Raw genomic sequence first — 27464 nt, 5'->3', positions numbered from 1 at the left:
GCAAGTTAACAAATTTTATAACTCATAAGTATTATCTTCAATAAAACATAAAAATCACTATATTGTTCTACAAGACTTTAGCTTATCTAATAGAAAGTAGTTTAATTAGTTCAGCTAAAGAGTATTTAGACTTCTAAGGAAAGGATTGTTTTTGTTTATATGTTCTTGAATAGTTGACAAGTTATGATCTGCATTGCATGCTTGCATTTTTCTTGTTAGATTACAGCTCTCTATTTAGTTATTTGTACAGTATCTTATATACTTTTTTATTTTCTACATTAAAAATGTCAGATATTAATTTATTTCACATTTTATTCTTTGGATTGTATCATCACATTATTAAAACTTATTTTTCTTGGACCAATAACCACTTTATCATTTGTATCTTAAAATATTAATGATTTACACAGTGACCAGAAAACTGGGAAATCATTTAAATGCCTGACAATATACGATCTCAATGCTACCATTTTACAAGAAACATAGTTCTTAAAAGGAAATACTAAACAAAAATGTTTTGCTTGTGAAATTATATTTTACTTGACTTTAGAAAAAAAAGAGGAGAGATGTTATTCTTTGGAAACAATGATATATCATGTTAATTCTCTGGCACATTTTTAATGACAGTGGTATGTATGCCTTTGATAAATATTCGAGAAAGTACAGGCGGGTAAGTAAACTTGTAACAGTACATGTTCTAATAAAATCACTGTTGCAGTAGCCCAAAATTTTGGGTCCTGCCTCAGTGACCAGATAGCTTTTAAAGCTTAAGAATGCCTTCCACGTGCTCTGTCAGGAGCTCGAAGGGCGTGCCAATATAAAGACAGTTAGGGCTGCAAATAAGTCAGAGAAAAAGGGATGCAAGAGTCTTGAAATAACAATGCTAGGAAACAAAACCAATGGTAAACTACATACACGGGGGTCTATACAACCATAATCTGTCAATACAAAAGAAAAACGTCCAAAAAGGGGGTCTGGAGGGATGGCAGGTTACTACAACAGCAATCTTTTAGAACATCCACTTTTATGGTAAGTTTACTTATGCAACTGTACTGTGTTCAACATTTAGATCACTGTTGCATTAGCCTAAGCTATTGGGTCAGTTACCATAGCTCAGAAAGAAAGTAGGGAAAGGAAAAACTAAACAAAGAATCCAGAAGCCCCTGGAGAATGGCCCTAGAAAAGACTGTTTTGGACCTGGAAAAGGAATCCCGTTAGTGTCTCTAAAGAAACCAAAGCCCTTGTAGAATTAGTTCTGCCAGGAAATTATAATGGTGAGTATAACAAAAGGTGAGACAACCACCTGAGAAATAATCTGCTTTGACACTGGTTATCTTTTTCCTCTTGCCTTCACAGGAGACAAATAGCTGATCATTTTTCCTGAGGGCTTCAGTTTAGCCTAGATATTATCTGAGCTGTCTGTGGACATCTAGGGTGTGAGGAATCTTTTTTCCCTTGCTCTTGGGTTCAGAGAAGACAGGAAGATTAATAGTATGGCTCAAGGTAAACTTGAAGACCACTTCAGTCATAAAAGTCAGGTTAGTTGCCAAAGAATCCATGTCCTTTGTGAGGTACAGCTGACTCACCATAAGAGTTTGCAACTCAAATACTTTCCTAACAGAAGTCAGAGCAATGAGTAAAACAGTCATTCATGTTAAGAACCTGAATTCAACCTGATTAGGTGGTTCAAATGGAAAAAAAGAGAGCAAACTTTTCAAGCCCAGAGTTATGATCCAAAGAGGAGCCACCTATTTTCTAGTTAGATGGGTATGCAATACCCCTTTCAAAAGCTGTTTAACTTGAGAATGTAGGTGGGATTCTAAGTAAACAAGAATAAATAGCTGGCAAAGTAACAGAGGAATAAGAAAGGACAGAGGACAGTAACTCACACAAATAATCAAGAACCAGAGGAAAGCTGGCCTTAAAAGGTCATGGGTTCTTGGACTGGCACCAACTAGAAAATCATTTCCTCTTGCACATATACAATTTATGGCAGCCATTTATTTAGTTTCTTTTACCTGCTGCACGTTTTCAGAGCAAAGGTGCCTAAATATCAACATTATATAATCAAGGCACTAAGCAGAAGAGTTTTTAGGTTAGGGTGTATCAAACAACCCCTGTCATGTGTGAGCAAATCCAGTTTGTGGGGAAACCTGTGGTAATTGCACCTGACAAAAGTACAGTTGTGTACACTTACCACAAATGTAGATGTTCGAGTGTATTCACTGTTGCAGTCATTACATTTGGGTAATCTGCTGGCAGGTTGCCCTCAGTCGGCCTGAATAAGTCTTGGGTCCTGCGTCGGTTGCTGTCTTCTCTTCCACGATGTCAGGTCGTCAGGGGTATAAAACATGCAGCCGATGCCATTTTCTTCAGTTTTTCTTGCCCCAGATGTCAGGTGCCCCCCAAATGGGGAGCAAATATATATATATATATATATATATATATATATATATATATATATATATATATATAAATAAACAGCAATATATGAAAATGCACTTTTAGCAACAAACTTTACCTTCATCTAAAAGCAAATACACCACAAAGGCTTTAGAATATAGTGAAGGAAAGAGAAGTTATTGAAAAGGGGGATGGCGGGTGGGTAACACGGACTGCAACAGTGAATACACTTGAACATCTACATTTATGGTAAGTGTACACAACTGTACTATGTTCTTCGTATTTCACTGTTGCAGTCATTACATTTGGGTACAATCTCAAAGCTATGGATGGGAGGATGGGACTAAATAGCATTAGGAGCAGCTATAAGGTCCTGCAGAACTGCAGTGGCAAAGCCTGCCCTGGATTTAGAGAAGAGAGGCAAATGATAATGCTTTGTGAAGGTATGAACAGAGCTCCAAGTAGCTGCTTCTAGAATGTCTTTGGTTGGAACTCCTCTGAGAAAGGCTGCTGAGGTAGAGGCAGCTCTGGTGGAATGTGACCCGATTCCCTTGGGTACAGGTTTACCATGATACAAGTAGCAGAAACGAATGCAGTGGCTTATCCACTTAGAAACAGTCTGCTTTGATATAGCCTTCCCCTCTGATCCTGAAGCAAATGCCACCAGTAGTTGCTCAGACTTTCTTAGAGATCTGGTCCTGTTTAAGTAAAATCTTAGTTGTCTGTGTACGTCCAATTAATGCAGAATCCACTCCCCCTTGTTCTGCAGATTTGGGTAAAAAGTTGGCAGGTGAATAGTTTGGTTAAGAGCCACACTGGACACCACCTTAGGCATAAAGGAAGGATTGGTCCTGAGGGACACCCTGTCCGGGTAAAATGTAATAAAAGGCTCCACAGCCATGAGAGCCTATAGTTCTGAAACCCTTCTTGCTGAAGTGATTGCCAAAAGGAAAGCTGTTTTCCAAGATAAAAACTTTATATCCGCAGTAGCTGCTGGTTCAAAAGGAGGCAGGGTGAGTTTTTCCAGCACAAAATTGAGGTCCCATGCAGGAGTTGGTAATCTTCTGGGAGGGCATAAATTTTTGGCCCCACTAAGGTACTGTTTTAGCAGAGGATGAGAAAAGATGGGAGGCTCCGTGTTGTAATGAGCCGAGATGGCAGAGGCATGGATTTTTATTGAAGAGAAGAATAGGCCCTTGTCAAGCATCTCAGTCAAGTATTATAAAATCTGAGGGATATTTGGTTTTTCTGTGTCCGTTCCTTGTGCTTGGTTCCAAGCACAGAATCTTTTCCATTTATCAGCACAAGATTTTCTAGTACTAGGCCTTCTGGCTTCCAAAATGACATCCATAACAGATTTACTGAGAGGTGTTTGAATAATTACATGATCAGCCATGCTGCAAGATTCAGAGCTTGGAGCTGAGTGTGCAGAATTTGATTGTTCTGCTGAGACAGTAGATAAGGTATTTGAGGCAAGTTCCAAGGAGGGAGTAGAGACATATTCCTTAGAATTGGGTACCAGTGCTGGCGAGGCCAGTCTGGAGCAATCAGGATCATTTTTGGTTTTTCCTGTCTGACCTTTAGTAAGACCTTGGAGAGAAGAGGCAGAGGGGGAAAGGCGTAGACTGACAGGTTTTTCCAACTGAAGGATAGGGCATCCTCTTTCCATGCTTGTCTGTGATAAGTCCTTGTGCAGAATTTGTCCAATTGATAATTTGGCAAATAGATCTATGTCTGGGCTCCCCCATTTCTGTGTTACCATGCTGAAGACTTGTGGATCCAGTTTCCACTTGTGCGGGTCCATAAGATTTCTGCTTAGGTCATCTGCCAGGGTATTTTCCTTTCCTGGCAGGAATTGTGCCTGCAGATGTACTTGGTAAATCAAAGCTGTGTCCGACAATGCCATGGCTAGTCTGCAAAGGGTGTAGGAATGTGTACCCCCCTGCTTGCTTATGTACCACATAAACGTGGTGTTGTCTGTCTTTATCAGTAGTTGTCCTGGATGAAGTAAGTCCTTGAAGGCTGTCAGGGCATTCTGAACAGCTAACATCTCTTTCTGGTTGATATGCAGATGCATTTGGTTTGAGGACCATGTGCCCTGAATGCATCTTCCTGCCATGTGGGCTCCCCAGGTATAGTCTGATGCATTCATTGTTAGAGTCTGCCTGGCTGGAGGTAATGTAAATGGCTGTCCCTTGTTCTGGTGACAAGCCTTTGCCCACCATCGAAACTCCTGTTGCAGGCAGGGGAATGAGAGTAATGACTGTTTCCAGGCGGTGGCAATGTTGAGTCCAAACACTTTTTAGGTACCATTGAAGTTTCCTCATATGCAGTCTTGCATATGGAATTAGTAGGATGCAGGATGCCATGAAGCCCAAAGCCTGCAGAATTTTTCTTGCAGATAACTGGGCCTTTGTTGCCAACATTATGAAATAGGTAGTCAGTTGCCTTTGTTTGTCTGATGTGAGGTAAGCCATCTGGGCAGTTGTATTCAAGCTTGCACCCAGGAATGTTATCTCTTGTGACGGTACTAGTTTTGATTTCTTTTTGTTGACTGTGTACCCTAGGCATGTTAGAAGTCTTTTCACAAACGCCAGATGTTGAAGAAGAATGCCCTTGTTCTCTGCTTGAATGAGACAGTCGTCCAAGTAAGGATATATTTGTATTCCTCTTTGTCTGCAGAATGCAATTACTGGTGCTAGGCACTTAGTAAAGTCCCTGGGCGCAGTAGATAAGCCAAAGGACAGTGCAGAGAATTGGCAATGCATTGAACCAGCCTTGAATCTTAAGTATCTTCTGCATGATTGTCTGATTGGAACATGCAGGTATGCCTCTTTTAGGTCTAAAGTCACAAGCCAAGCATTCTTGCCCAGCATGGGCAGAAGCTGCTGCAAAGTCAACATTTTGAATTTTGGAATATCCAAGAAAGCGTTCAGAATAGATAGGTCCAGTATCGGCCTCCAGGCCTTGTCCTTTCTGGGTACCAAGAACAGTCTTGAGTAAAATCCTTGTCCCTGCTCTTGCTCTGCTACTTGTTGAATGGCCCCCATGTCCATGAGGGATGAGACTTGTTTTTGTGCCTCTGCCCATTGATTTTTTGGCAGATCTGGCCAGCTGTTTGCCTTTGGCAGAGTATGGAAATGGAACTTGTAGCCTTCTGACACTATGTTTAGAACCCACTTGTCCTGGGTTATGATGTGCCAATTTTGAACAAAAAGTGCTAATTTTCCCCCTAAGGGTGCTGCCAGAAGATAAGTGCTTGGTGCAGGCAGGGGGAAGTCATTGGGTCTGTTTTCTTTATGTTTGTGATCTATCTTCTCCAGCTTTGGAGGTAGAAGCACCCCATTGTTTGGGCCTATAAGAAGCTTGCGCCTGGGTTCTGCCCCTAGGGCGTCTGGATCTGCCCCTTTGAGGTCTGTCTGACACAGGCAAGGACCAATTTTTTGTAGGCCAGTGTCTACTAAACCTAGTTGGTTGTACTTGTAAAAAATCTTTGACAGTTTGCATAGATTTAGCTTTGTCCTCCATTTTCTTTAACACCTCTTCTGCCTTAACACCAAAGTATCATGCTGCAAAGGTGCATCTAGTAATTTAACTTTAACATGATCAGGTAGATTTTGTTCCTTTAACCAAGCATGCCTCCTAATTACAGAACCCGTAACTGCGGCCCTGCAGGAGGCCTCCAAAGAATCAAAACCGCATTGCAAAGTATGTTTTCCAACTTGTTCTGCTGCATACAATAAATGCTGCATTTCCTTGTTTTCTGCACATTCAGAATTTAACATTTTCTGTTTAAGCAATCCTATGACATGTTGCTGATACTTAAGCATATGAAATTGACAGTTTAAGGCCCTTATAGCCAAAGTTGTAGATGTGTAAACCTTTTTTCCCCATCTATCCAGTAACCTTGAATCTCTGTCAGAGGGGTTGGGTTTTTTGCAGTGGAAGCCTTAACTCCCTTTGGACCCTGTGAAATAGTTTCTGGGTCAGCAGCAGGGTTTTTAAAAAGAAATTTGTGCGAGTCAGGAACCCAGTAATATCTGTCAGGCTTAACAGGAGCTGGGGGTAAGGAGTCAGGGGTCAGACTAGACTCCGAAAACAAATCATCTACAATGTCTAACAGGTGGAATGGCTAGAGGCCTGTACTGAGGAAGTAAAAGAAAATCCCTGAGCCTCTTTTTAGATTCTGAAAAATCTTGGCTCTCCCAGTGGAAATGCTCCCTCATGGTATGCAAGGTTTCCCCAAAGGAGAAGTCCTCAAGAGGAGATGCTGAAGGTATAGATTCTTCAGCATCAGAATCCTCATAGGGGGGAAGAGAATATTCCTGATCAGAAGAAGAGTCAAAAGAAATAGAAACCGGATCTGAAGATTCATAGTCAGTGTCTTGCCTAGGCCTCTTATCAGGAGGGGGATGGGAACCCCTGATCAAGGTAATCAAGTTTTTTGGTCATAGAGGCCTGTCCACGTGGCTCTCGAGTTTGTTTCCTTGCTTTAGAAGGTGCTTTAGTCTTTGCCTTTGAAGCTGAAGTTGTTTTAATGTAAAGATGTTTAGGTCTGAAAATACCCTCAGAAGCCGGTACCTGCTCAGCGGCTCCGGACCCATCTGAGGGATTAGCGTCCGAGGCTCCAATACCTTGAGTATCCAGCAGCATGGCCGAATCCACGTGGGAGTCGGTAGCGGCCTGCGACTCTAAAGTAGCAGGCGTCAGAGGCTGCAAAAGCGCCGCACTGAGAACCGGCAACTGGCTTAGAAGAAGCTTCGTTGGTTCTGGGCCTCAGTTGTTTTTCTCTATCCTTTTCTTTGCATTTTTTGTAAACTCTGGTAGTCAGATGGCTATCCAACGACATTTCAGGATAATTAAACCGGCATCCAAAAAAGTTTAAAGCAAAATCATACCGACGCTTAATAGTGCGCGTTGGTTAAATCTACCACAAAACCGACAACCAGTAACGTTGTGATCAGGGCCTAGGCAAGGAACACAGTAAGAATGAAAGTCCTTATGAGGTATTTGCTTTCCACAAGAAATACAATTATTAACTTTTTCTGACATCGTCTGGAGCAAGAAAAAAAGTTTCCCCAACGGGGTACTTAGCTTTATTGAAGACTTCGGATCTGAAACTCAAACACGAAAATCTCAGGAGTCGGCCGACTGGCACTTGCGAACTGCTTCTGCTTCAGGCACCGCCCGGCAAGAAAGACTGTAGAAAATGGCGTCGGCTGCTTCTTTTATACCCCTGATGACCTGACATCAGGGAAGGGGTGACAGCAGCCGACGCAGGACTCATGACTTTGGAATTCAGGCCGGCTGAGGGCAACCTGCCAGCAAGATTACCCAAATGTAATGACTGCCACAGTGAAACACGAAGAACATCGTGTGGAAATGAAATCTGTATCCCTGGGATACTGTATTTAAAACCCATTTGTCCTGGGTTACGAGTTCCCAGCTTTTTGCATGAAGTGCAATCCTTCCCCCCAAAGAGGCGGCTAAAAGGTAAGTGCTTGGTAATTTTAAAGGAAAGTCATTGAGACTGTTTACCATAGGGGGTGTCTTGTTATTTCCAGATTTGGATTTGGACGTGGATGCCCCCCCCATTGCTTAGTTCTGAGAGTCCCCTGGGACTGAAACCTGGTGCTTTTGGTGTGTCTGTGTTTGGCTTGAGAGGATCTGGAAGGAGCTGGAAAGGACCAATTCTTAGTAGGCCAGTGCCTACTAAATCTTGGAGGTTGCACTTGTAAGAAATCTTTTACAGTTTGCATAGATTTAACTTTATCTTCCATCTTTTTTTAGAGCATCTTCAGCCTTAATGCCAAACAGGCAGTCCTGATTTAAAGGAGCATCCAACAATTTCGCTTTAACATGATCAGGCAGAGATTGCTCCTTAAGCCAAGCATGCCTTCTAAGCACAGACCCAGTAACAGCAGCCCTGCAAAAGGCCTCTAAAGAATCAAAACCACATTGCACATATGTTTTCCAACTTGTTCAGCAGAATGCAATAAATCCTGTACATCTTTATTTTCCACACAGTCAGAAATCAACATCATTTTCTGTTTAAGCAGTCCAATAATATGCTGTTGATATTTTAACATATGAAATTGGCAGTTTAAAGCCCTGATTGCCAAAGTTGCAGAAGTATAAACCTTTTTACCCCATCTATCCAGCGCCCTGGAGTCTCTATCAGAAGGGGTAGGATTTTTAGCAGTAGAAGCCTTAATGCCCTTGGGCCCCTGAGAAATGATTTCTGGATCCACAACAGGATTTTTGAAAAGGAACTTGTGGGACTCAGGAACCCTGCGGTATATCTGTCAGGTTTACTAGGAGTCGGAGGCAGAGAATCAGGGCCCATACTGGATTCCGAAAACACATCAACAATGTCTAGAACAGGAGGTATAGCCAACTGCCTATGCTGAGGTAGAAGGAAATCCCTAAGCCTCTTTTTTGAATCAGAAAATAACTGACTTTCCCAGTGGAAATGCTCCCTTAAGTTATGTAAAGTTTCCCCAAAAGAAAAGTCCTCGGGGGGGGGGGGGAGCAGAGGGAATGGAATCCTCCACATCAGAATCCTCATAAGTATGTATGGACAAATCCAGATCAATATAAGAATCAGAAGAAACAGAGCCCTAGGCCTCTTAGAAGGGGGTACTGACTACCTCTGATTAGAGTAATAAGATCTTCAGCCATTTTGATAATTTTTTTTTTTTTAGGCATAGGGGCCTGAACATGTGGCCTGGGCGTCATTTTTTTTTAGAGATAGATCAAGATTTAGGCCTTAGTATAGTAGGTGGAGTCAGTTTAATATGCAAGTCTGTAGGCTTGAATACATCCTCAGAAGCCGGTGCCTGCACAGCGGCTCCAGACCCATCCAATGTAGAGACATCTGCGGGTTCCATAGGTGAAGCATCTCGCGGCATTCCAGACTCCGAATGGGTCTCAGTAGAGGTCTGTGAGTCAGAAGTAGTGGGTATCAGGGGCTGCGAAAGCGCCTCACTGAGTACCGGCGAACTGGCTTCTGGCTTAGGAGAAGCGTCGTCGACAGTTTTGGAACTCGACGGCCTGTCTCTGTCTTTGCGTTTTTTTGGAATTCTGGTAGTCGGATGGTTAACAGATGCCATTTCTGGATAATTAAACAGAAAACAGAAATATTTAGAGGCAAAAATGTACAGACGACTGATAGTGCGCTGATTAAATAAAGCACAAAACCGACAGCAAGGTACATCGTCGTCAGGGCCTAGGCAAGGAATACAGTACAAATGAAAATCTTTATGAGGTATTTGCTTTCCACAAGTAATGCAATTATTAACTTTTACTGACATCGGTAAGGAGCAAGAAAAAGTTTCCCCAACGGGGTACTTAGCTTTAAGTTGAAGACTTTGGTTCTGAAACTCTAAAATGAAAATTTTAGGAGTCGGCCGACCAGCACTTGCGAACTGCTTCTGCTTCGGGCACTGCACGGCAAGAAAGACTGATGTAATGGCATCGGCTGCATGATTTATACCCCTGAAGACCTGACGTCATGGAAGAAGGGACAGCAACCGATGCAGGATCCAAGGCTTTGTTAATCAGGCCGACTGAGGGCAACCTGCCAGCAGATTACCCAAATTTAATGACTGCAACAGTGAAACATGAAGAACAGCTGTGAGCAGGTATGTTGTTTCATGGTTGTGCTGGAAAAGGAGCCCGATTCTCGGTTAGAGCAGCTAGAGCAAGTCACTGACAGGTAAGTTGTTCAAAGTAGTGTTTACAAGCAAACTACAAAATGACACTCCCAAAACATACTTGTTCCTGTTGAAACACAGTAAATCCCACAAAATAAGCCCCAGTGCTAAATTAGATACATACAGTAAAAGTTAAAAATAAAAGCTAAATAGTGTGTTACACCAGCCTGTCTCGAGACAAGCACAGAAGAAAAAGCACCATTTCTCACAAGTACATTTTTTTCACAGAAAATTAAATATTGTGGAAGGTTTTCCCCAAAGGAAACGTACCTGCCCAGCGACAGAAGACCATTAGATGACTATCAATCCTCTGAAGCCCACAAGAAGAATACTCTCTAAGGGTATCTAAAAATTACTAAACAGTTTGGCACCCAGCCTGCCATTTTTATTACAAAAGTAAGTAAATAATTTTTCACTGAAAATTAGATAGTATGGAAGGTTTTCCCCAAGGGGAAAGTACAGTTTTGTACCTACCATAAATGTAGATGTTCGAGTGTTCACCCTGCTGCAGTCATCACACTTGGGTTATCCTGCCGTCAGGCGGTCCCGCAGTCGGCCTGCGTTCCAAAGCCTTGGTCCGGCGTCGGTTGCTGTCGCTTCTTCCCTGAAGTCAGTGTGCCAGGGGTATACAAAAGGCATCCGACGCCATTTTCTTGCCCCAGATGTCAGGTGCCCCCAATAGGTAGGCAATATTATATAAAAATAAAACAATACCTTCAGGCACAAGCAAATTCACCACAGAGGTTGTATAGGAGAGAGTGGTATAGATAAGTTCAGCTAGTTCAGAGGGGATGGAGGGAGGGTAACCTGGACTGCAGCAGGATGAACACTTGAACATCTACATTTATGGTAGGTACAAAACTGTACTATGTTCATCGTGTTACCCTGCTGCAGTCATCACACTTGGGTTGAATACCAAAGCTAAGGATGGGTGATGGAGCTAAACAGGGTTAGAAGAAGCTAGTAGGCCCTACAGAAAGTACAGTTTTGTACCTACCATAAATGTATATGTTCGAGTGTTCACCATGCTGCAGTCATCACACTTGGGTTATCCTGCCGTCAGGCGGTCCCGCAGTTGGCCCGAATTTCAAAGTCTTGGTCCAGCGTCGGTTGCTGTCGTTTCTTCCCTGACGTCAGTGCGCCAGGGGTATACAAGTGGCATCCGACGCCATTTTCTTCAGTTTTTCTTGCCCCAGATGTCAGGTGCCCCCAGTAGGTAGGCAATATCTATCTATATATATATATATATATATATATATATATATATATATATATATTATATACATATATCTATATAAAAATAAAACAATACCCTTAGGCACAAGCAAATACACAACAGAAGTAGCACAGGATAGAGTGGTAGAGATAAGTTCAGCTAGTTCAGAGGGGATGGAGGGAGGGTAACCTGGACTGCAGCAGGGTGAACACTGGAACATCTACATTTATGGTAGGTACAAAACTGTACTATGTTCATCGTGTTACATGCTGCAGTCATCACACTTGGGTTGAATCCCAAAGTTAAGGATGGGAGGTGGAGTCAAACAGGGTTAGAAGAAGCTAGTAAGTCCTGCAGAACTGCAGTGGCAAAACCAGCTCTAGTCTTAGAGTATAGAGGTAAGTGATAGTGCTTGGTGAAGGTGTGCACTGAACTCCAAGTAGCAGCTTCTAGAATATCATTGGTTGGCACTCCCCTGAGAAAGGCTGCTGATGTAGCTGTAGCCCTGGTGGAGTGGAACCTAATGTTAGCAGGTACTGGTTTCCCATGATGTGTGTAGTAGAACCGTATGCAATGTCCTATCCATTTAGAAATGGTCTGTTTTGAGATGGCTTTTCCTTGTGATCCTGTAGCATAGTCTACAAAAAGCTGGTCAGTTTTTCTGAAAGCCTTAGTTTTATCCAAGTAGTAACGTAATTGCCTGTGAATGTCCAAAGAGTGCAGGAGTCTTTCTCCTTTGTTCTGGGGATTTGGGAAGAAGGTGGGCAAGTGAATGGTTTGGTTTAGGGCCACACTGGATACCACCTTTGGCATAAAGGAAGGATTAGTTCATAGAGAGACTCTGTCTTGATGAAAAATGAGGAAAGGTTCCACTGCCATTAGTGCCTGTAGCTCTGAGACTCTTCTAGCTGAGGTTATTGCTAGTAGTAGGGCAGTTTTCCATGAAAGACATTTTAAATCAGCTGAAAAAACTGGTTCAAAGGGCGGCAATGTAAGCTTTTCCAGAACAAAGTTTAGATCCCAAGTAGGTGTTGGAGCGCTCCTTGGTGGTCTTAAGTTCTTAGCCCCTCTGAGGTACTGTCTTAAGAGTGGATGTGAGAATAAAGGAGGATCCGTGCTGTAATGAGCTGAAATTGCTGAGGCGTGGATCTTAATAGACGAAAAGAAAGTCCTTTGTGTAACATCTCAGTTAAGTATTGTAGAATCTGAGGGATGTTTGGATCAAGGGGATTTAGGCCTTTAGCCTGGTTCCAGGCGCAAAATCTTTTCCATTAGTCTGAATATGCTTTCCTGGTGCTGGGCCTCCTGGCCTCCAGAATGACATCCATAACCGCTTTGGGTAAAGGTATTGGCTGGTTGTTTAGGTAATTTGCCATGCAGCCAGGTTTAAAGTCTTGAGCTGGCTGTGTAGAATCTGATTGTCTTGCTGGGTGAGCAGGTGAGGAATTTGTAGCAAAATCCATGGTGGGCCGTGGGCCATGTTCCTTAAAATTGGATACCAATGCTGACGTGGCCAGTCTGGTGCAATGAGTATCATTTGTGGCCTCTCTAATCTGACTTTCAGCAGTACCTTTGCTAGAAGAGGCAGTGGAGGGAAGGCATACATTGTTAATATTTTCCAACTGAATGAGAGGGCGTCCACTTTCCAAGTTAGTGGATGGAAGGTCCTTGTGCAAAATTTTTTAAGTTGGTGGTTGTGGGGGCTTGCAAACAAATCTATGTCTGGGCGCCCCCATCTTTGAGCTATCATTGCAAATACTTGTGGATCTAGTTTCCATTCGTGTGGATCCATGATGTTGCTGCTTAGGTCGTCTGCCAATGCGTTTTTCTTTCCTGGCAGGAATTGTGCTTGTAACTGAACCTGGTAAGATAGTGCAGTGTTCCACAAGGTCATTGCATGCCTGCATAGAGGGTAGGAATGTGTGCCCCCTTGCTTATGTACCACATGACTGTGGTATTGTCCATCTTTATTATTAGTTGTCCTGGGTGTAAAAGGTCCTTGAAAGCTGTTAGGGCATTCTGTACTGCTAGCATTTCTTTTTGATTGATATGCAGATGCCTCTGATCTGTAGTCCATTTGCCCTGAATGCAGTGCCCTGCCATGTGTGCTCCCCAGGCATAGTCCGATGCATCTGTTGTCATAGTTTGCCCAGCTGTGGGTAAGGTGAAAGGCTGACCCTTGTTGAGGTGACATGCCTGTGCCCACCATAGAAACTCCTGTTGAAGGCAGGGAATGAGTGGTATCATTGTTTCCAAGCTGTGGCTGTGCTGAGTCCATACACTTTTCAGGACATTGTAATTTCCTCATATGCAGTTTTGCAAATGGTATTAGTAGTATGCAAGATGCCAGGAATCCCAAGGCCTGCAGAATTTTTCTTGCAGGGAGTTGGGTCTTTGCTGCCATTATTTTGAAATACTGAAACAGCTGTCGTTGCTTGTCTGGCATGAGATAAGCCATCTGGGCCGTTGTATTCAAGCTGGCACCCAGGAATATTATGTTTTGTGAGGGCACTAGTTTTGATTTCTTTTCGTTTACTGTGTACCCTAGGCAACTTAGAAGGTGTTTGACAAATGCCAGATGGTTTAAAAGAATGTCCTTGCTTTCTGCTTGAATAAGGCAGTAGTCCAGGTATGGGTATATTTGAATTCCTCTTTGTCTGCAGTATGCAATTACTGGTGCCAGGCATTTTGTGAAGACCCTGGGCACAGTAGATAAGCCAAAGGGCAGTGCAGAGAATTGATAATGCGTTGAACCTGCAATGAAGCGGAGGTATCTTCTGCAATTTTGTCTGATACGGACATGCAGGTATGCCTCCTTGAGGTCCAAAGTGACTAGCCAAGCATTCTTGCGCAGCATGGGAAGAAGCTGCTGTAGTGTTAGCATCTTGAATTTTGGTACTTGCAGATAGGTGTTCAGAACTGAAAGATCCAGAATGGGTTTCCATGCCTTGTCCTTTCTTGGGACTAGGAAGAGTCTTGAGTAAAATCCTTGTCCTTGCTCCTGTGTAGGTACCTGTTGAATGGCTCTCATGTTCATGAGAGCTGTAATTTGTTTTTGTGCCTCTGCCCACTGATTTGGTGGCAGGTTTGGCATTCCTTTGATCCTTGGTAAGGTATGAAAGTGGAATCTGTATCCTTGAGAGACAATGTTTAGAACCCATTTGTCTTTTGTGATGATGTGCCAGTTGTCTGCAAAAAATGCTAGTTTTCCTCCCAAGGGAGTTGCCAGGAGAGATTTGCTTGGTAGTTTGAGGATAGAGTCATTGTGTTTGTCTTCTGCTAGCTTGGGGCCTGTCTTCTCCTCGTTTCTGGGTAGCAGAACCCCATTGGCGAGGTTTGTAAGGGCCCTGTGACTGACCTCTGCTCCTTGGGCATCTGTATTTGCCCCTCTGTGATCTGTCTGAAGCTGGAAAGGATCAGTTTTTTGTTGGCCAATTTCTGCTGAAGCGAGGGGGTTGTACCTGCAAAAAATCCTTGACTGTCTGCATAGACTTTGCCTTATCCTCCATTTTCTTTAAAACTTCTTCTGCTTTGACACCAAATAATACATCCTGCTGTAAAGGTGCATCCAATAATTTTGCTTTAACATGGTCAGGGAGGGTTTGTTCTTTTAACCAAGCATGTCTACGTATGACAGAGCCAGTAACAGCTGCTCTACAGGAAGCTTCCAATGAATCAAATCCGCATTGTAAAGTATGTTTGCCCACCTGCTCAGCTGCATGCAACAGAGCCTGCATTTCCTTGAATTCATGCTGTTCAGAATGTGTGCTCATTTTTTGTTTTAACTGAGACATTAGGAACTGTTGATATTTCAACATGTGGAACTGGCAATTTAATGCTCACATAGCCAGAGATGCTGAGGTGTATATTTTCTTTCCCCATCTATCTAGGGCTCTGGAATCCCTTTCAGACGGCACAGGATTTTTAGCCATAGAAGCTTTAGCCCCCTTGGGACCCTGGGATTCTGGGTCAGCCACAGGGTATTTATAAAGGAATTTGTGTGAATCAGATACTCTGTAGTATCTGTCTGGTTTCGATGGAGCAGGAGGTAGAGAGTCTGGATTTAGACTAGACTCCAAGTAAACATCATCCACAATATCTAAAACTGGAGGGATAGCAAGTGGTCTGTGCTGGGGTAGTAAAAGGAACTCTCGGAGCCTTTTCTTAGAATCAGAGTAGTCCTGGCCTTCCCAGTGGAAATGTTCCCTAATGGTATGTAAAGTTTCCCCAAAGGAGTAGTCTTCAAGGAGAGATGAGTCGGTCTGAAGACACCTTCTGCAACTGAAGATGTTTCCACTGCACCGGGGTCTCCTTCTGCTCCGGTGTCGGAAGGGCCTAATAAGGATGGCTGCGTTGGCCTAGTACACTCCGCTTGAGAATCCGCAGCTGTCTGGGGTTCCAATTCTGCGGTCATCATGGGCTACGTAGGCGCCTCACTGAAAACCAGAGAACCTCACTGAAAACCAGAGATTTTTTATCTACATTTGCTGGGTCTCTACTGGTTTTGGAATATATATATATATATATATATATATATATATATATATATATATATATATGTGTGTGTGTGTGTGTGTGTGTATAATTTTTTTAAGCAAGGTGCAGGATGATGGTATTTTAGTGGGCACGATACATCCACGTACCTCAACTTTGTTATTTTCTACAAATGTGTATCTTATTATTCTACACTTTTGATAATGTAGTATTTCATTTTAAGGCTTGGTTTTAAACAGCTTTTAGTGTTGTGTTTTAGGAGTTTATAGGCACACCCTGTTTTAATGTGTTTAGTTACTATGGTGATTTTAATTGACTGATGAGCCCAATGACTTAGTGCTGTGTATATATATATATATATATATATATATATATATATATATATATATATATATATATATATATAGACACGAGATGTTTGTTCAGCAATGTTAACGTCAGAGGAAGCGGACCCTGTTCCGTGAAAGCGCTTACATTTTTGGTGTGTATTAAATTGATTTTGTGATTATTTTGACGACTACTGGCGTTATTTTGTTCCTGTTGTTGCTACCTTCTTCTTGGGATATATATATATATATATATATATATATATATATATATATATATATGTGTATATTTATATAGATATATGTATATAAAAAACTGTTTTCCATTAGAACACCACCTTGATATACAGAGTGGCTGTTGGATTGGGGCACATAAAAAGAATGCAGATGGTTAACCGAATGTTAGCAGTTCTGTTTTATGGCTGACTGGCCACAGAGACCCTCATGTCCTGGTGACAACAGCAGAAGTTCTGTACTTATGATGACTCAAGTTTTCAATGACATTCCCAGTGAACAGATGAAATAAGCCACTCCTTTCTGTGATCAATGTCTCCCTTGTGGTTGCAAGGAGTCAGTGTTGATAAGGGAGGACTCAAATACCCTTCAGTCTGAGACAGGTGCTAAGCTGCCTTGCATTTACTGAACATCTTGTTGCTGTGAGCAGATGACGTGAAAGAGCTTGGAATGGACTGTGACTGACTCAGATCCTGAAGTGCAAAAACTCCCTACATAGCCTATCTAGATGAGCAATAAGCTTCTTGCATATCCAAACAGCATATCAAGGCTGCATCCTGCAAGCATGGACATGACAATCCAGTACTTCATTTTTCTTACATAGCAGCTGCATGGATCTAATATGGGCCTGCGGTCCTCTATCTTCTTTGGGACCAAAAAGAACAATGATCTTCTCTGATTTGATAGTACTCTTGATGGTTCTTTTTAATAAGAGCCTTACTACCTTAAATTTGGCTACATGCCTCTGACTGAATGGAAAATATGGAATTAACGGGAATTTCTTAACCTCTGGATTCTGTCTCCCTGACCCATTTATCCTGCATGATGGCCAGAAATGCAGGAAATTGCAGGGAGATCCAAATGACTGTCTCCAAACAGGACAGTCAGGCAAAGTCCTCTGTGATTTTGTACCTGTCCTCAGACAGAGGAATGCAGAATCCCTTATTTTGCAGTCTGCTTCTGTTTCTAGGGTAACACCCATTCTAGAAATCCCTGTAATCATGTTGCTTCTAATCAAAACTGTACTCAAAGAGAAGCTGTTGGTCATTTTTAAGCTACAGGCTCTGTGCACTCTTATTATATTAAAATGTTCTTTGGGTACAGCAGACCTTCTCTCCAAAAGCAGCAAGCATTCTGCCCTCCTGCTCAGTGTTTTGCACCTTTTTCTTCATCTAAGATCCAAAAAAGGGGATGAACCCCCATCCCGTGCTGTTTCATCAGTTCTAAAACTTTTCTATTTTATCAGGGGAAAACGTCACTTACAGGTCACTATCTGGGATGGGGGGGGGGGGTTCCAGGTATTTCCTTTTACACCTTCCTTTCCTAGGGACATTAAATATAAATGGTCCAAAACAAGGAAGAATCTGCAGTAGAAACCTCTTATCTGTCTTTATGGTGACCACCTGGCTCTCCTCTCACGATGGGGAAAATTATTGGGTTAAAGCAGTAAACTGAAGGGCATCAAAAGTGAAGCCAAAGAAAATGCTAATCAACCCTTAGAGATGTCACTTGTGATTGCCTGATACTGAACTGACAAACACAATCAGTGTCAGTATCAAGGTAGATTTGACGCCAAGGTGTCAAATGTCTACGTGGTAAACACTGAAAGGGACAAAACCTTTCTGGTTTACTAATTCACAAATAAATATTACTCATTCAGCCAAGACATTTTCAGAAAAAGAAGAGCATTTAATACATAATCCAGCATCCTTAAAAAATCTAAAGAATAGCAACATCCAAAAAGATGCAACAGATGTCAAAATAAGACATTTTCTTAACAAATGAGACAAGTTCTGTAAATAAAAGGTTCAGCAGTGACACTGAATAAAAGATAACATACCAAAACGAAATCTAATAAATACAGGGAAGAAAAAGCATGATGCAAGTCATACCTTTAAAGACCAGTTTCTGAGAAGTTGGAGGAACTCCTGTGACTTGTGTTAGAACACTGACCATATCACCAAGTGTGGGTTCATTATGATCTGGCCCAGCAGCAACCTTAATATGATGACTTGCTCCACCTAAAGACATAAACCAAGAATACAGCCAAATCAACAAGGTGCAAACTGCAAATCAGAGAGAAATCTGAACTGTTTAGCTGCTGTGGCACATGATATCTTTCCAAGTCACTGAAGCTTTTAACATCAGACAGCTCCTCTCATAATTTTCAAATATTTGTTAAAAAATAAATAAAATAAATGTTTCTAGAGACACATCCCCCTCCTCCTAAATACGGGTTCTCAAAACTCATCAAAAGGTTCATTCTCGCTACTCTCTAAAATCAGCCATGTTTGTATTAATCTGACAAAAATTACTGCAATTTCCTGATAATCCAACTCAAAAATATAACACAATGGCTTAAAACCTTAATTTTGTCAAATTCTGACAGAGTGATGCTAATTTCTGAAGCGTGAAACATTTAACACTCATCATATAATTCAAGATAGTGATTTAATTCAAAAAGTGTATTGTTAATTGCTGTGCTCAACCCTGATACATTCCCAACTGATTATTTGGATGAATACTCCCTGGGTATTGCGGTCGAGTGGCCTCCAAAAGACATGCGTGAATGGGCGTGCCTTCGCTGAAGCTTGGGCGTCGGGCTGGCAACTCTGCACCATAAAAAAAAAAAAAAAATCGACTGTCAATCATTAGTGGACCGGCGTTCTGCTGTGGCGACCCCTAACAGGGAAAAGCAGAAAAGACAAAACAAACAAACAAATTCCCTGGGTATTGCTCTCTGTCGACCATAATCTTTTTCAGTCTGACTTGCTAAAACATGGTAAAAAAAAAAAACTGTCCCCATCAAGAAAAAAATTTACAGATTATGGGACTTCCCAAAAAGAGGATTCAGTGTCATATTTCCCCCCCACACACACAAATTGATAATTAAATCATCTGCTGAAAAAAGTGTACGAAAGGAATTCCTTCTTCATGATCAACCACAAAACCTAATTAAAACTGGAAACAAAATGCTATTAAAATATCTTCAAGCAGAAACCCTGTAAACATAGTAAAATCTAGTCTTTCGGCTTTTCCTGGTTAGGGGCCATCACAGCAGATCACCGGTCCACTTATAGTTGGCAGTGAATTTTTACGGTATTGAGTTGCCAGCCTGACACCCAACCTCCATAGAAGGCACACACACACCTACCTGCATGTCTTAACGTTCAGTTGATCGCAGGGAGGACATGCAGACTCCACAGGGTTGGGAGGGTGGCCTAATGGTTAAGGTGTTTGCCTTACAAGCACAAGGTGCAGGGTTTGAGTCTCACAAGGGATAATTGGCTAGGCTTACAATGGCTCGCAAGTGCAGTTAGCTTAGTACTAACCTATGAAACCTATGAAACACAGAAGGCACTCCAGCTGAGAATCGAACCAGACAGCCTCTTGCTGGGAGGCGACAACGCTAACCGCTGCTGCACCACCGCCGTCAACTGCAAACATAGTAAAATACAACCTGTAAAAACACAATCCCCTTGACATACTCCTTAAGGAGAATACCTTGATGGAACTGATAGCAAACATTATTGTCCAACACAAAAATGCAGCAAATTTTATAACAGGAAAAACAAAAATAGTGCCAAAATACATGACATGATCCTCTCCTGATAAATTACGAAAACAAACAGTTACTGATATAAATTAACCCTTCTCATACTTCTCAACCTTTTAACCCAAGAAATCTGGGCAAAGCCTGACATAATGAGGGGACAAAGGCCCAAAAATAAGGACAGATTTTAAATATTGTTCTTATAAACTTAATATGTAGCTATAATAACGTCTGTGTTAAAATTAATTTTGTAAAAGATACGAAGTCTGAAACTCAAATGTATGTCATTACTTAGTTATTTCACTCCCCAGATCATTCCAGTGATTTGCCAGAAAACCACAAATTTTATGAGGAGCAGACTGAAATTTTCAGGCAGAAATCTGGACATTCTGCGAAGATCTGGACAGTTGATAGGAAGATCCCTCCTATTATAAATAAAAAATTCAGTCACTAGTTGCTGAAATCCTCCTAAATGAAATATACTGCAAAACATGCACACACACAGATTTAACATTAAAAAAATACTGCTTTAGTAGTACCTTAATATTTATCTACTTCAAACAAAGGGGACTTATTTTCAGGGAAGACTTGAAAAAGACTATCACAATTTACAAAAATGGTTAAGTTTTTTTTGTGCTGGCTATGTCATCTTTCAACCCAACCAATGACAGTGACAGCTCAGCCAGTCAGTAAAAGAAAGATACCTGTAACACTAAGAATTCAGAGCTGATGAAATATTTAATTAAAATGGCAAATAATAGTTGGTTTAGGATTACCAGGGATACACAAGTAAAAGGAACCTTGTATAGCAAATATATATCTATACACAGGCCAAACAACTTGTATACACATGCAAGTAATATAAACCCATATATATATATATATATATATATATATATATATATATGGGTTTATATCACATTATCGAATGCAGAAAACATCGACCTCAAAACAGCGAAGCATGACAACATTGAAATGATGTCAACAGCAGTTCCTAATGGGGACATGGAATATTAAGGGTTTAGGCAGGGGAGCAAGCCCCCCTGCACCCCTCACATCCCCCACTACTTAAATATACCAACTCAGAGATTGCGCTACAGTCTAGGAAACAGAAATCTTCTGTTTCCGCACTGTTGTGCACTGAAGTGCGATCTCCGAAGTGGTATATTCAAGTGGCAGGGGGTGTGGGGGGTGCAGGGGGGTCTTGTTCCTTGCATGGTGCAAGTTGTTTCTGATCTGCACTCCACATATTTTCTTTCCCCCATTTCGAGGTTTTGAAGTTCGCTGTTTTCAGTTCAATGTTTACAGCTTCGATATTTTCCACGTTCGATGAAGTGATACACACCCTACACACACACACACACACACACACACACATTATATATATATATATATATATATATATATATACACACACACACATTTTATATATATATATATATATATATATACATACATACATACACACATATGGAAGAGAAGTGTTAATATGTACATTACTACATCTAGTACTGTAGTGCCATGGAATATGATACAGGATAAGAAGCTAAGTCACAACTCATGCTACGACTTCCCCACCTCTCCGGCACTAGGTACCCATTCATATGTAACGTATCACTCCAATATTCCATTTACATTTTACAAAAGATAAATAGCCAATAAACGGGCAACCAGCAAATATTTATTATGAGACAAAAATACAACAAAAACCTGGTTAAGCGCTTTTGTCCCAATACCGGGACTTCAAAACCAGCCAAGATGAATTTTTACTTCCTTGAATACAATTTTAAAATCATGTGACCCATGTAATTAAAACAAGCCTCTAGTTAAATAGGAAAAACTAATAAAAAAATGATGGATATAAAAACAGCAAGTATAAAAATGTGACAAATAATAAATACACTGTAAAAATATACAAAAATAATAAATTGCAAGACTTATCCAAACTTAATCGCCCTTAGTTTTAAAACAGGCAAAATGGATAAATGTTTACTGATAACCGGAAACACACTAGCTTTCAATTTTAGTTGCGAAAACAGCTCTCTAGTCTCTACCTGAATGTCCCAAAAGCCTCCCCATTCATTACGGGGAACAACTTCCAAAATACCAAATTTAAAATGGGCACCATCAGAACAAGTAAGTGTGTGTTTGAAAAAAGAACTGTTGATGTTGTGCATTGCAATGTCCTGCCAAACCTCCTAAATTCTCTTGTAAAATTGCCTCTCCTTTTTACCAACATAGAAACAAGGGCAGTTGGACCATACAGCAATATATATCAACCCTCTGGTGCCACAATTACCATCTGCCAGTTTAAGTATGGAATGGCAATAATTATCCAGGTCAATAGATTCCTGTTGTAAAATGAAGGGGCATTTTCCACAAGCCCCACATCTATGAGTACCTTTATTTAATTTAGTTGAAAAGTGGGAAACAGAACACTCAAAAAGGCATTTAATGTTCTTCCTTGTCTTGGACACCATTTTAGTTGACTCACCAAGAGTATTATAAATCTGATCATCCACATTAAAAAATTTCCAGTTCTTGTGGAGAATATCTTTAATTAATTTAAAATCAGAAGTATATTTAATAGTCAAAGAATCAGAATATAAAAAAGAAATCTGTATTGTGTGGAATTGTCGAAAAAGAAACTGTGGAGTCTGATCTTAAAAGTGGACAATATTTCGTACTCCAACCACCAAAAACTTTACTACATATGGAAGCCAAAAGATATGAAGGGTAACCCCTTCCCTGGAACATCCTGGAAATATGTTCACATTCTATTTAAAAACAGATTCAGTCCATAACAACAAAGTGCCATCCAAATAATGTAAATAAATATGCCAGAAATTGGAAAAGATGGAATTAAGAATAAATGTTTTCACTCACCAATATATAATAAGACCGGCATAAACAGCAGAACACACACCCCCTACTGCCACCCCTTGAATTTGTCAGAAATATTCATCCTCCAAAAAAAGATGTAATTGTTCAAAAGAATGAGTTCCATGAGAGATAAAATAAAATTAATAAGATGACTGTCCAGGGAGGTTAATTCAACAAATAGCGGAGTTGAAAAACTCAAGCCCTAAGTGTTGGGGAATGCTAGTAAAAAGATCAACCTGTTGACAAAAAAAAAAAAAAGCTACATGCACTGTACCACGATCTCCATTCATAATGTCGACCTCATATCACAGAACAAATGCTCAGTTTCGCTGATGCAACTTTGATCACTTTCAGTTCAGCATTAAGAAAATTTTGCCAACACGCATTCAACAACTAAGTTTCAATTAACCGTTATTCCACATTACGATAGTAAACCTTTTTCAATATGCAGTGAACAAAAACGGCAAGGGGGTAGGTTTTAGAAAGTACAGTTGTGTACCTACCATAAATGTAGATGTTCGAGTGTATTCACTGTTGCAGTCATTACACTTGGGTTATCCTGCTGGCAGGCTACCCACAGTCGGCCTGAATTCCAAAGTCCTGGTCCGGCGTCGGAAGCTGTCACCTCTTCCCTGACGTCAGTGCGCCAGGGGTATAAAAGATGCAGCAGACGTCATTTTCTTCAGTTTTTCTTGCCCCAGATGTCAGGTGCCCCCAAAGAGTAGGCTAAAAAACATTGCTTATAAAAGCATGCACTAAAATAAACAATACCTTCATCTACAAGCAAATACACCACATAGGTTGTATAGGACAGAGAAGTACAGATAAGTCCCAGCAAAGAAAGGGGGATGGTGGGTGGGTAACCTGGACTGCAACAGTGAATACACTAGAACATCTACATTTATGGTAGGTACACAACTGTACTATGGTCATCGTGTTTCACTGTTGCAGTTACACTTGGGTTGAATCCCAAAGCTGAGGTTGGGCGGCTGGGTCTAAATAGAATTAGGAGTGGCCCTGCAGAACTGCAGTGGCAAAGCCTGCTCTGGATTTAGAGTAAAGAGGTAAGTGGTAGTGCTTAGTAAAAGTGTGCATTGAAGTTCAAGTTGCAGCCTCCAAAATATCCTTGGTTGGTACTCCTCTGAGGAAGCCTGCTGAGGTGGCTGCTGCCCTAGTGGAATGTGGTCTAATGCCCTTAGGCACTGACTTGCCATGTTGTGAATAGCAGAAACAAATGCAGCGTCCTATCCATTTTGAAATAGTCTGCTTTGAGATAGCCTTTCCTTGTGATCCTGCAGCATATGCCACTAAAAGTTGCTCAGTCTTTCTGAAAGCTTTAGTTTTGTCCAAGTAGAAGCGTAGCGGTCTGTGTATGTGCAAAGAATGCAGAAGTCTCTCCCCTTTATTCTGTGGGTTTGGGAAAAAAGTAGGCAAATGAATGGTTTGGTTAAGAGCCACACTCGACACTACCTTAGGTATAAATGTTGGGTTTGTCCTTGGAGAAACCCTGTCCGGATGGAAGATAATAAAAGATTCCACAGCCATTAATGCCTGTAACTCTGAGACTCGTCTTGCTGAAGTTATTGCTAGGAGCAGAGCTGTTTTCCATGATAAGAATTTTATCTCAGCTGTACTGGCTGGCTCGAAAGGAGGCATTGTAAGTTTTTCCAAGACAAACTTGAGGTTCCATGCAAGTATTGGTGCTCTCCTTGGAGGTCTTGTTTTTGGCCCCCCTGAGGAACTGCCTAAGCAATGGATGTGAAAAAAATAGGTGGGTCTGTATTGTAATGAGCTGAAATGGCAGAGGCATTGATCTTAATTGATGAGCAGGATAGGCCTTTGTCCAGCATCTGTTAGATATTGTAAAATCTGAGGAATATTTGGAACAAGCGTATCAATTCCTTGTGCCTGGTTCCAAGCACAGAATCTCTTCCATTTTTCTGCATAAGATTTTCTGGTGCTGGGCCACCTGGCCTCCAAAATAACATCCATAACCGCTTTAGAGAGAGGTGTATTCTGAATGGTTACACTATCCGCCATGCAGCTAGATTTAGGGTTCTGAGTTGGCTGTGCAGAATCTGATTGTTTTGTTAGGTCAGTAAATGAGGTATTTGAGGCAATGCCCAGGCTGGGCCTTGGGACAAGCTCCTTAGGATTGGGTACCAGTGTTGGAGTGGCCAATCTGGGGCAATTAGTATCATTTGTGGCTTCTCTCGTCTGACCTTTAGGAGTACCTTGGGGAGGAGAGGCAGTGGAGGAAAGGCATATACTGTAAAGTTGTTCCAGCTGAATGACAAGGCATCCACTTTCCATGCTTGTTTGTGATAAGTCCTTGTGCAGAATCTCTGAAGTTGGTAGTTGTGAGGGGAGTCAAAAAGATCTATGTCTGGGCATCCCCATTTACTTGTTATCATGCTGAAGATTTGTGGATCTAGTTTCCACTCGTGTGGATGCATGAGGTTTCTGCTTAGTTCATCTGCCAGTGCATTTGTTTTTCTTGGCAGGAATTGTGCTTGCAGGTGTACTTGGTAGGTCAATGCTGTGTTCCACAAAATCATGGCTCGTCTGCAGAGGGGGTAGGAATGTGTGCCCCCCTGCTTGTTTATGAACCACATAACGGTGGTGTTGTCCGTCTTTATCAGCAGCTGTCCTGGATGAAGTAGGTCCTTGAAGGCTGTCAGGGCATTTTGTACAGCTAGCATCTCTTTTTGATGTGAAGATGCCTTTGGCTTGGGGGCCATGTGCCCTGAATACATTTTCCTGCCATGTGGGCCCCCCCCAGGCATAATCTGATGCATCTGTTAGTGTTTGCCTGGCTGTGGGTAAAGTGAATGGCTGTCCCTTGTTGTGGTGACAGGCCTGTGCCCACCATCGAAACTCCTGTTACAGACAGGGAATTAATGAAATTAATGACTCCAGGCTGTGGCAATGTTGAGTCCAAACACTTTTTAGATACCATTGTAGTTTCCTCATATGCAGTCTTGCATATGGAATTAGCAGAATGCAGGAGGCCATGTAGCCCAGAGCCTGCAGAATTTTTCTTGCAGATAACTGGGTCTTTGTTGCCATGCTTTCGAAGAAAGAAGTCAATTGCCTTTGTTTGTCTGGCATGAGATAAGCCATCTGGGCAGTTGTATTTAAGCTTGCACCCAGGAATATTATCTCTTGAGAGGGTACTAGTTTTGATTTATTTTCGTTTACTGTGTACCCTAGGCAAATTAGTAATCTTTTTACAAACGCCAGATGCTTTAGTAGAATGTCTTTGGTCTCTGCTTGAATAAGACAGTTGCCCAAGTAGGGATATATTTGAATTCCTCTGTCTGCAAAATGCAATTACTGGTGCCAAGCATCTTGTGGGCGCAGTAGATAAGCCAAAGGGCAGTGCAGAGAATTGGTAGTGCATTGAACCAGCTATGAATCGGAGGTATCTTCTGCAAGATTGTCTGATTGGGACATGCAGGTATGCCTCTTTGAGGTCCAAAGTTACAAGTCAAGCCTTCTTGCCCAGCATGGGCAGAAGCTGCTGCAGTCAACATTTTGAATTTCGTAACGTCCAGAAAAGTATTTAGAATAGACAGGTCCAGAATTGGTCTCCATGCTTTGTCCTTTCTTGGTACTAAGAAAAGTCTTGAGTAAAATCCTTGTCCCTGCTCTTGTTGTGGCACTGGCAGAATAGCCCTCATGTCCATGAGAGATGAAACTTGTTTTTGTGCCTCTGCCCATTGATTGTGTGGCAGGTCTGGCATACCTTTTGCCTTTGGAAGGGTATGCAAGTGGAACCTGTAGCCCTGAGAGACTATATTTAGGACCCCCGGCAAAACTACAAACAACGCCACTTGAAAAAACAAGTAAAGTACTCCAATGCAGTTCCAAGGTGTGGCCAGCCAAGAGAACCAGCAGAAAATGAGCAGAAGTGAATTAATAACCCAGGTCTTCTTTATTAATAACGTGTATAAAACATAAACAACAACCACTTAGCGCTTTCACCTAAAAACAGGCATCATCAGAGTGGTAAAACCAAATACTAAAACAACTACTATAAATAAATTTCAAAAAATTCCCGTCCTAAAAACCAACCTATCAGGAAAGGTGTGTTAATAAACAAAGTAAATTAAACAACACAAAAAAGAAAGGAAACAAAACCTTCGTAAACTTTTTTTAAAAAGTAATTAAAATTGTGAAACTGGTTTTGAAAACAACTCTAGAATCAAAACAACCTGTGTAATAAAATCAATAACAAAAAATAAATAAATGGATAAAATAAACAAATAACCAAAAAAGTCAAATAATTTGTTAAAAAAATAACTTAAATTAGTAACGTGTGTCAACACATTCAACTCTAAAAATCATTAAAATGTTTTTTCTAACATAGTTCAATTGATTTTCAAATAAAAAGAGATCTATATTTTAGAAAACTAGACATAGAAATATTTTCATTAATACCTGGGGGTCTAGAGGCATCTAATCTTAGTTGCCACATAGTTTCTCTAACTTCTAACAAAATCTTGTAGTCACCCCCCTCTGTCATTGTCAGGTATTCTGTCAATAATAAAAAATAAAAACTTCTTAAAATTGACACAGGTCAAACTATGCATATATAAAGCATTAGTCGTCCTTTTATTCTTAATGTCCCTCACGTG

General features: G+C 41.2%; 1 protein-coding gene across 1 annotated transcript in view; it reads right to left on the bottom strand.

Moving 5' to 3' along the window:
- Window positions 1-27464, bottom strand: part of BAG1 (BAG cochaperone 1) — a 616246-nt gene that overhangs the window by 417017 nt on the left and 171765 nt on the right. The window contains exon 2 of the mRNA XM_044065597.1: window positions 18281-18409. Coding sequence (XP_043921532.1) covers window positions 18281-18409 — 129 coding nt within the window. The remainder of the gene's footprint in view (window positions 1-18280; window positions 18410-27464) is intronic.

Source organism: Protopterus annectens, chromosome 3.part0 (assembly GCF_019279795.1).
Source record: "Protopterus annectens isolate FY-2018-M chromosome 3.part0, PAN1.0, whole genome shotgun sequence".
NCBI classification, from domain to species: Eukaryota; Metazoa; Chordata; order Ceratodontiformes; family Protopteridae; genus Protopterus; species Protopterus annectens.
This window is presented reverse-complemented; position numbering and strand designations above follow the sequence as displayed.